We start from the raw sequence: 11,072 nt of genomic DNA on the forward strand, positions 1-11,072 counted from the left end.
TTGAGTGACTTTCTGGAAAGAAAGTCCAAAGTTGAGTGACCATTTGTGTTATTAACTCCTATAATATGTCTATTTTAAGGTCTTGGGAATGTGTCAAAGCATGGAATATTTGGGCATGTTTGACTTCAACAAAGTAATAAAAACAACTTGAGTGTGAATTGTGTAGAAATGGAGGACAATATAGGAAGTACTCATGATAATTCATAGACATGTAGGCCGTGAAACAAACTCATCTTTAATGTACTATATAGTTTCAGTAATTGTCAAAGGATTCAATACGGCAATATCAATGAATCAGAAAACCTCAAATTACTTTCTTTATGTAAGAATAATGGTCAACACTCTTGTTCGAAGCTTTTTCATTTTTTTTTTAAAATAGAACTATGGTACCCTTACAAGCAGCGATACTAGTAGTTTACTATTCACATATTTTCAGGATCAGCATTTCTACTTTATTCAGCAGACGAGTGCTTTCACACTTTTATAAAAACTACTTCCTTCGTTTTAATTTATGTGCTCCCGTGATGGAGCCCCTATCTGAATTTCGAAAATCAAGTAGTAATTTTTTCTACCGCAATTTTTTCATATGTATTCAAATATTCTGAATCATCTATTATTGTTACTTGTGTTAATTACGTAATTTTCAAACGTATAAATTTTTACTCAAAAAATTTAAAAATTTCAAGTTGAAATTACAAAAACAACATATATAAATGCAATATGATCTACTCTCACACAAGTACGGTTTAACATGAGATCAAACCCAAGGCGTGAACAATGTTAATTTGGTTTGACCGAGCAGATTGTATAACATTTACTATAATTTAAGAAATGTATATATAGTTTTTGATGAAATGAAGTCTAAAAGAAACAAATAAAAACTTGCAAATGAAGAAACGTTTGAGAACACTGTTGATTACTATCCATAATCTGAAGCCTAAGTTTGACTCCTATTCAACAGACAACCTTTTTATTGCCATAATGGATTCATATGGCTAGCTGTTCGCATTCAACTTTAGACCTAAGACTTGAACAAGAAAACACTTACTAATTTAGACCAGCACTGCAGGTGCAATATGCTTACAAGTCCTTTTTCTAAAAAAATGTTTTGGATAGCTGCGTCCACTCATGAGGTAGTGGTAAAGTCTGTGTATATTCTTTCCTCTCTAAATTTCACTTGTGGATTCAGAATTTAGAGATTGTGGGTGCTCGGGAGATTCGAACACATATATTGATCCCAAAACCTTCAAGGTTCCGCCAGAAATTAAAGCATCCAGTTATCATATTGGTTTACTGAGTGTTTTTATAAATCTTATACCAATTTTTATACATTTCTTATATAATTAAACTTAATCTGCATCGAACTTAACGAATGTTAGGACACCACAAAAGTCCCCCTACTTGTGGGAAGCTACTGGATATGTTGTGCTGTTCTTTTCCCAACAAGGCCAGGTATATTGAAATTTGTAATTATCTCGCAACAAAGTTCGTGATTTTTCATTGATAAGATATGTAAACAAAATTTATAATTGAGTGACGGTGAGATTCAATTCATTATCTCTACTCACTTTGATAACGTATTAAATTGTTTGATTATATTAGGAGTTTAAATTGGGTGTGTAGCATATTGTAATGTATTTTTTAAATAATGTGAGACTGGAAATAATAGAAATACAAAATAAGAGAAGATGGATCACGGGGATTTAATAGATTAAATAAGAAACTAAATTGTGTGAGAAATTTAATAAATTACTCCATTATTCTACTTCAAGGGTCAAAATCAAGGCCATAGAAGTTGAACCATAGAAAACTAACTGGGTAAATAAATCCATCACCGATTCAAAATTTAATTTAGTGGGTAGCTATTTTAGACCAACTTAATTATCCCACCAAATGGGAAAAAGATAACATATCTGTACGTAAAGATAAGATGTTATCACCTTATCATCCAAATTCTGAAATGTTATCGTTATTTAATTAATTTAATCAAATAAAATTAAATAATGGGCAATACTATATTATAATTAAAATTTAAAGAAGAACATTAAAGAAAAGAACTCATGCTTACAAAGAATCAAATAATAATATTGAATTTACCAATAATAAACTAAAACAATAGTGAGCCTTCAGTCTGAAGAATAATTTTTTACGTTAATCTATATTTTTATTAACAGAAGACCAATTAAAACTAAAGGTGAAGGCCTTTAATTTATTTAATTTTATTTGTTATAAGTTGTAACTGTATTTCTAAAAAAAAATATTATCCACTTTTGCACGAATTACACTAAAAGTCCAAAAACATAGGGTGCATGTTCGTTGAACACAAAAGTATAGGGTTGAAATATTCTAATTTGGGACAGCCAAACAAATTAGATTAGGGTTGAATGATTGAACAAGGACACTAACGATTTCGCAGGATCGCAGCAAAGATTGAATTATAAGAGTTTATAGTATGTAATCCTATTTCTTATGTCCGTAAGAAACTATTTTCATAATTTAACGTATGATCTTCAAGCCACATTACGATAATTTTTATCGGTTACACGATGATTAAATTTAATTTAAGAGGCAAAATTAAGAAAGATGGCCGGCCGGCCAGGGTTTTGGGATAAGGACAAAAGTAGGATCCACCAGCCGCTGCACCATCTCCCACTTGCCCATCCATTAATCTTTTTTTCTAGTATTATAATACTATAAAGTTTAATTTAATTTACATAAATTATAATTTTAGTTAATTAATTATTTAATGAAACTAAGGTCCCACGCATTTTTTCCCCTATCTCACGTTTGTGTCAGCTTTGCATTTAAATCTGGTCAACTTTGTTCTCCTTAACCATGATTAAGGTGCTCTTGTTAAACCCGAACCACACATATCTTAATAATTAATTCATATTTCATTTATTGCTAGTACTTGTAAAATAGATGCATCATTATTTGGTTTTGTTACTCAATTATAATTAAACAGACTTGGATCAACTAACTGGAAACAAAGACCTAATCACGCGCCTTTAATCCAACTTGCTAAAAGTTTCCAAATTTTAGAGTATTTCTTAATCAATTACTCCTCCATCCATCTTTAATTATCCAATTTTTGAATATCTATTCATATATAAATTAATAAATAATTTACCTATTTTTATCCAGTTTATCCTTAACGTTAAATACAACTCATTATCTAATGTATTTTTCAAAGCATTAAATTTGTTATATTCAAAGGTAATATGGTAAAATTATTTCCATCATTTTCTTTTTGTAAATCTCTGTGCCGATAGAAAAGTGGACAAGTCAAATAGATGGAGAGAATATTTTAATTAGCTTAGAAATTGTTCAAAAAGTAATTGTCAATTTAGCTTTCAAATTAAAATTGATAATTATTTTCAATTATATCTTTAGATTATTAGAATACACAATTTTCAGAGAAAATTTTAATCTATTTTTTGTTAAATAAGACAACTTTATAGACTATAGATGAAATTTATTATTCTTAATAGATGTAAAAATAAAACATCCACAATTAGACTGGGACGGAGGAAGTATATGCACATCCATTTGCATAAAAAATTACAAAATTCAACACTTTCTTGAATTCTTTCCAAGAAATTACATTATAATCTTTCTACTTTTCAAATTTATATGTGGTTTGAGTATTATATTATTTTATTCTTGTTACTATTACTATTTTTTTATTTGCGTTATTGAAACGAGAGTATAATCATTTTATTTTTACAAGATAGAAATAAAGTTTTCATATACTTTAATCTTCTTAAATTTTACGTATGAGATTTCAGCTAATATGTTATTGTTATTATTATTTACCAGAAGATATACATAATGACAGTTGCACGAAGTTGGTCTTTACAAGCTGTTAATACAAGGATCCACTTGTCCTCGAAAGTAATTCATTGTCAAACCCTGTCTCTATTTTCCTTGGGTGCAAGTTTCATTTACCAATTATAATGTTTCTTCCTCAAACCAACAAACACATAATACTCTATGTTATATCTTATGTGATACTTTTTTTAAAAAAAATTACTCAAAGAAGAATGTTTTTTTATGGAGGAACATTTTTTTCAGTCTTATCATATTTGATTTATGGAACATGAAAAAAACACTCTACAGAAAAATAAATTTCTTAGAAGTATAGAAAATGACTTTCTCGCATGTGATTGTTGTTCAATTCGGACAATATTTTTGTTTACTTACTAAATACTAATCATCAAAATAAGTAAGAAAAATCGGATAACATTCAATAGGAATATTATATATCCTTCGTACCAATACATCATCTAATATGTAGAAATAATTTAACTTTAAATTTTTTAATACATCCATAATTAATAACAAAATTTTATAATCACAAAAATATCTATGACACATTTTACGCGTTATAAATTTTAAAAATCTATCAAAAAACAACTTCTCTGATTTTATTAGGTAGAATTAAAGACTGCGTGCATACATTATTCATAGATACTACTCACGTTAATACACCGAATATATTCTTGTTATTATTATTGTTACCAATCAAACTCAGGGATTAATAGTTTATTGTTGAATAAAATATAATTTAAAGCACCATAATTTTTTATGTGTATATTTAAACTTTTTAGGGTGAGAGAAAGATAGACTGTGTTTGTTCAACAAGCCTTTGTCTTCCCTCTCCTCCCTTCTTTCTCTTCACTCAACCAAATCCTCCATCACCTCTTTCTTTTCTCAAATCTAGGGTTCTACTCCTCTCCTCTTTCTATATTCATTTTTTTATCCTATAGTATTTTTATTAATTTCCCCATCTCCCACTTCTTCCCAAGAAACAGTTTTTAATCATATAGTAATATTTATTACAATATTTTTAGAAAAATCTCCTGTTGTTGTGTACTCCTTTTTATTTTTTATTTTTTTCTTTTGTTGTTATGGTCATTATGGCTGGTCTAGATTTAAGTAGTGCATCTCGTTACGTTCATCAACTTCATCACCCCGAATTTAACCTCGATGAAAATACAAAAAATCCATTTTCCAATGACCACGACCACGACCACGACCAAGACCACCACAACCAGCAACAACAACAACTTGATCTAGTTGGTGCAAATTCATCAGGACCGGGCGACCTAGTTGGTCGTAGACCAAGGGGTCGCCCTCCAGGGTCCAAGAATAAACCGAAGCCCCCGGTTATTATAACTAGGGAAAGTGCAAATACATTAAGAGCACATATTCTTGAAATTGGAAATGGATGTGATGTTTTTGAATGTGTATCATCTTATGCAAGACGAAGACAACGTGGGATCTGTATATTAAGTGGTAGTGGAATTGTTACTAATGTAAGTATAAGGCAACCTGCTGGTGTTGGTGGTAATAATAATAGTTCATCCGTCGTTACATTAAATGGGAGATTTGAGATTTTATCACTTAGTGGTTCATTTTTACCACCACCAGCACCACCAGGTGCAACAAGTTTGACAATATTTTTAGCTGGTGGACAAGGACAAGTTGTTGGAGGTAGTGTGGTAGGTGAGTTGATGGCTGCTGGTCCAGTTATTGTTATAGCTTCATCTTTTACTAATGTTGCTTATGAAAGGTTGCCTTTAGAGGATGATGTTAATATTAATATTAATGATGGGGTTAGTCAGATTCAGCCACAAGGTTCCGGTGACGGTGGTGGTGGTGGTAGTGGTGATGGGGTTGGTCATAACCCTTTCCCGGACCCGTCTTCTGGGCTTCCGTTCTTTAATTTGCCATTAAGTATACCTAACTGTTTAAATCTTGGATCTGCTTCTGTAGATGGGTGGGCGGGGAATCCAGCTCTTCGTCCACCTTTTGGAGTTTAATGGCAAATGTTCAAGATGATGAAGGGGAAATAGAGTTTGAGTTTGTTCATATTGATCATATGGAAGCCAATTTGGATCAATGAAGAAATATGGGGACTCTTGAATCAAAAAGGTCAGCAAAATTAGTGTACCATCTTTGTCCTAGAGATTATTTAGCTTCCTTTTCCTTTTCTTTTTAATATTTTGGGTCTTTTTTTTTGTTGTTGTCTTGTTTGTTATTTTTGGGTCTTGTAAAACTATGAATTAAAATGTTCTTTATGGAACACTTTCTATAAAGAAATATGGTTTGGGAATTCAATCTCTTAATTTAATTCACCTTTGTTTAATTCTCAAGGGAAAAAACGGCGTAGTTGTTATAATAATAGTAGTGCTATCTGGGTGATTAAATTATTTATGTCTTTATATACTTAACTATCTAAGTATATATTTAGTGGTATTGTTTTCTTTTATTTTCTTGATTTTTTCTACACTAGCAAAAGATGATAGAACATTGTTAATATTATTATAAATAGTAGTACTAAAAAATAAAATAAAATAAAAAGTGAATGCCAATGAGAGTTCTGTGATTCTTGTTGTTGGATGAAAGGTGTTCTGGGTTTTTTATTGCACTATAGTAACATGTCTTGCATTAATGTTTGAGCTTAATTTCTTGATCTGCTAATTAATTTTTGGGAATTTGCTCCTACTGCTCCTTACTGAAAACAATGTTTCTCACCTCAGAACTTATAAATCCTTTTGAAAATTAGCATTTTAATTGAAAGTGTGACATGTTTTCAGTACCTGTCTATCAAATGTTTCACTCGAAGAAATTTCTTAGAAAAATAAATGTATATAAAAATTGAGACCACTTTGTTTAAATCTTGGGTTTTTCAAGTTACTTATGAAGTATGAAGTAGTAGAGATAATCTTTTTGTTCATAACATTCTTAATATGTTGTTCTATTTCTGGGATATGTTCTTGATCAAGTTTGCTTTCTTCTAAAATGCTAATTCGTTGCAATCTTGACTGTAACATTAATTATTGTTCAGACTATATTAATCAAGCTTAATATACTAGTTAGTATTACTAGAAAACTACATTATTAAGCTTGATATATAGTGTGATGAAATATATATTCTGACAAACACGTTCCTCAATGCACAAGGAGATCATCCAGGTGAACCTCATTTCATTAGAAATTACTCTATATATAAAATTCATTTATATTGAACTATTAAAAAAGTGTTGAGAATTGTTTTACGTTGGATTAGAGGGAGTACAATCTTTTTGAAAATTAGCATTTTGAATTGAACTGAAAGAGTGACATGTTCAAAGTACCTGTCTTTCAAATGTACCACTCAATTGGTCTCTCTTCTATTACCTCTTAAGAAATCTTTTAAAAAATAATACGTACTAATAAACTTGAGACCTTTTGACTTTTGTTAACTCTCGGATTTTTCAAGTTACCCTAGAAGTATCAAAATAAATAGTAGCATATTTTTTGTTCATATCATTCTTAGTTATCCCATTTAATTTATGGAATGTGTTTTTGATCAAGTTTGGTTTGTTCCAACATATTAAGTAGCAATCTTGACTGTAACAATAATTATTATTTTGGTTTATTAAGTTTTATACACTTAGTATACCTAGAAGACCACATTATTAAGCTTGATATCTATCACAATAGTAACATTTGTGCTCAAATGAGTTAAGGGGCACAATAGAGACTACACTATATAGAGAATTAGATCAAAAGTATAATTTTCTGTGTATGTAAAAGTTGTATTTCACTGATTTCTTTATATGCTTATCTCTTCAGATTTTAAATCTCCTTAGCGGTCACGATTTTTTCGACCATAATGACTCTTGTGTTCATGTGGAGTAGCTAGCATGCAATATCAAACTAAATACAAGTAGAGGAATCTTGGTCTTGAGTAAACCTTAAAAATCGTAATTTCATAATGCTTTTGAATCCTCCTAGTCATTATTCTTCCGTAATAATTCTTGCTAACAACAACGCACATGTAGTGTTTTATTTTGTTATTATTTTCTTATTTTTAAGTCATTTGTTTACTAATAAGGAGAAAATTCAACTGCTAATTGCAGTTCCAAGAGCAAGTCTAAATTCAACTAGCCATGACTAATGACAATGAAATTTTGATTTGAAATTTTCCTTCCCAATTGGCAATAATGGTCCTTCTTTCTGCTTCAAATCTTTGATTTCTGACATACTATATAGTGAGATACATGAGAATATAATGTCAAGAAATAATTTTGAACAGCAAGCTAAGTCACACTTTGACTTAAATTATATCTCTGATGATTGATGCACTTCAGCTTCTACTTGTCTATCTTATCATGGTACTAATGTCAGAAATTTTTTTAATTCACTAAGAACTAGACATGTTAATGATGATACATTGTTCTTGTACTATACAATATGTTACATTTAGACACGTTCCTATTGATATTAATGGATGTAATTAATGAAGGAGATATATTTTATATGTTTAATTTATATAAGTAATAATTAGCGTTTAAAAACAAACGTATATAAACTTTTTTAAAATCTAAATTGGAAGTGTTTAATAGAAAAGATGCAGAGTTTGGAGTTATCATTCATATTGTGAACATCATGTTACTACTTTTATTTTCATGTTATGCCAATCGGATTGTTCACTTATCCATAACCACATTATATTCCTTTATACACTAGTATGAAGTATAATTTAATTAAAGTAGATGATTCTATAATATATTGTACGTATAACTTAAATCCATTTCCAGCTAAAAAGGATCTACGAATTCCACTTTGCTTTATTCCCTCCACTTAAAATACATAGGAATACAAGTGAAGGCATTTAATTAAAGAAAAATGGCCAGATCCTTAATGCACTAATTAACTAAATTAATTAAATAAAATGCCCTTAACACCAGAAGTGATATTCCTTTAAGCGCAGTACAATTAATTGCTCCAACGAATATGCTTTATAGTACTCCATACTTCTAACTTTAATTTTAATTTTTACTTAATTAAGTTAAACTTTCTAATTCTATTCTCTTAAACGAAATTTTTGCTCAAGTATTATATATGTTAAAAATAATATAGTAGGGGCAGTATTAATAAGTGATAGAAGTTGAAATTCAAATTCATAAAATTTAAATTTTGGATGTGTCTCTTATAAGAAGCACCTCTTTTCATTTTGGACCTTTCCGAGCTTAATTACAGTTTTAGTGGCGAGAATTTATCTCTTCAAATTTTTTAATGTGAAATTACTTTGAACAAATACATAAATTAGAGTCTTCGGCTTGTATTATTTTGTTTAATGTTCTGTCTTTACCTCTCCTAATTTTGTGTAAAGAATTAAATTCTCTCTCCAATTTGGAGGTATATCATTTGTCTTGTGTTGTCTTCTCTAACTGATGAAATTTATCAGATAATAGGTATACTGGACTTCTTTTTATGCAAAATCACTAGTCAATATATAGTTGGAGATTTGAGGTATGTTGAAGAGTGTAAAATCTATAATCTAGTGTTGGAAAATGGTCAATTATATTTTACATGATATAAGTTATTATAGAAGTGGAATAATATCATTTTTTTACCTTTCGGTAATTAATGATTAGTGTATAGATTAAGAGTGGTAAAAATATTGAAAAGGGTGAGCGTTCTCTATCTTGGGCAATTATCACATTATGAGCTAATTTTTGGTGAGTTAGGTTCAGGTTCGATATCAGACCATCATATTGTATTGTTCACTCACCAGATGTCTAGCACTGAACTTGAGGGGGCATGAAGAGTCCCACATTAGCTTTTTAAGGAATCAATATTTTTATTAATATAATTGGACAACTATCACTGATTGAGCTAGCTTTTGAAGTATTCATGTCGAATACTAGTTCTTGTTGTTGATGGTATTTCTGACAAAATTTGCTATTAAAAAAATCGAAAGAATTAATCATGAACAAAATATGTAGCTAAATAATAAAAGTCATCGCTAATAGCAATAGAATTGCTGACTAGAAGAAGCTGTAAATCTATTAACTTCTTGGTACATAATTAGGGAAGAGGATATATATCATATATATATACTGGGGAAGTCAACTTCTCATGAGTTGTTAATAAACACACAGATATCTTAGATTACCAACTTTTTATTGTTTAAGCTTACCAACTAAAATTGAATTATACTATGGTTGAATTATTAGACTTGAACTCATGGAACATTGTATTTTAAAAAAAAAAAAAAAAAAATCATTCTCTCTTCAAATGACCTTTTCAAAACTAAATGCGACCAAATAAGCAATTTGGGTGTGTTTGGTAGGAAGGAAAATGTTTTCTATAAAAGATATTTTTCACGGAAAATGTTTTCTTGAAAATTAAGTGGATTTCTTACTTATCTTTTAATGTTTGGTAAGTAAATAAGAAAATAAACTTGGATTGTTCCTTATACGATTTTGTTTTCTCTACTTCAATGAGGGAAGTCATTCTTCTCATTTGTAAGCAACTTATTTTTCGTTTGAAATTTTTTTTTTCAAATCATTGACCAACCAAACAGGGAAAATTGAAAAATCCTACACGCCAAACACATCCTTATACGTGATCAAAACACGTTAAATAATGATCTAATATCAAACATCTTTTATTACCCTGTCACCCTCAAAAGCTATACTCAAAAAATATTTGCTCTTAAAGGAATAATTAATTAAGCAGAATGATAATCAGTTTGTCTTCACTAACGACAAAAGTTAAGATTTGACCATTTTAAACTTTAATTACAATGAAAGATTGTTGATATTCAACGTAAAATTTTGTACAAATTGTCTGGAAGTGATTAATTAATTGGAAAGAAAATAGCTGATGACAACATAACCATTAATGGTCTTCATTTTATGGTCAACTTAATCATGCTGTAGTTCATTTCCTAAACTAATTAATTAGTATTGGTAAGTAGTACAAATTGAGTGATACAAATTACATCATGATACAGCATCAAGATCCCAACGTGGACTTCAATTTCCGCCATAAATCTCGATTTAGTCTTAACCACATCTACTATCGATATCTTTTTTTTTGGTTGTCCAAATTAGAAAATTGGCCACAGAGTTTGCTCCATTCGTCAGAGACGGGAATCGAACCCCCGACCTCTTGGTTAAGGAACATAGCGCTGACCACTATGCCAACTCTGATTGTTCATCTACTGTTGATATCGGATACCAACAATAACATACCCACGCTACTAGAAAACTGTCAATTCCATGGAAATC

General features: G+C 29.9%; 1 protein-coding gene across 1 annotated transcript; it reads left to right on the forward strand.

Moving 5' to 3' along the window:
- The first annotated feature begins 4,623 nt into the window (after positions 1 to 4,623).
- Positions 4,624 to 6,118, forward strand: LOC107853653 (AT-hook motif nuclear-localized protein 23). The gene has a single exon (XM_016698634.2). It carries the CDS (start codon positions 4,911 to 4,913, stop codon positions 5,823 to 5,825), a length of 915 nt encoding a protein of 304 aa, XP_016554120.2. The 5' UTR covers positions 4,624 to 4,910; the 3' UTR covers positions 5,826 to 6,118.
- Positions 6,119 to 11,072: the final 4,954 nt, after the last annotated feature.

The sequence above is a fragment of the Capsicum annuum genome, chromosome 1 (genome assembly GCF_002878395.1).
Source record: "Capsicum annuum cultivar UCD-10X-F1 chromosome 1, UCD10Xv1.1, whole genome shotgun sequence".
Classification (NCBI taxonomy): domain Eukaryota; kingdom Viridiplantae; phylum Streptophyta; class Magnoliopsida; order Solanales; family Solanaceae; genus Capsicum; species Capsicum annuum.

Bases quoted from the DNA above. Each gene is read 5' to 3' on its own strand.
- LOC107853653 (XM_016698634.2), top strand. From the start codon at position 4,911: ATGGTCATTATGGCTGGTCTAGATTTAAGTAGTGCATCTCGTTACGTT.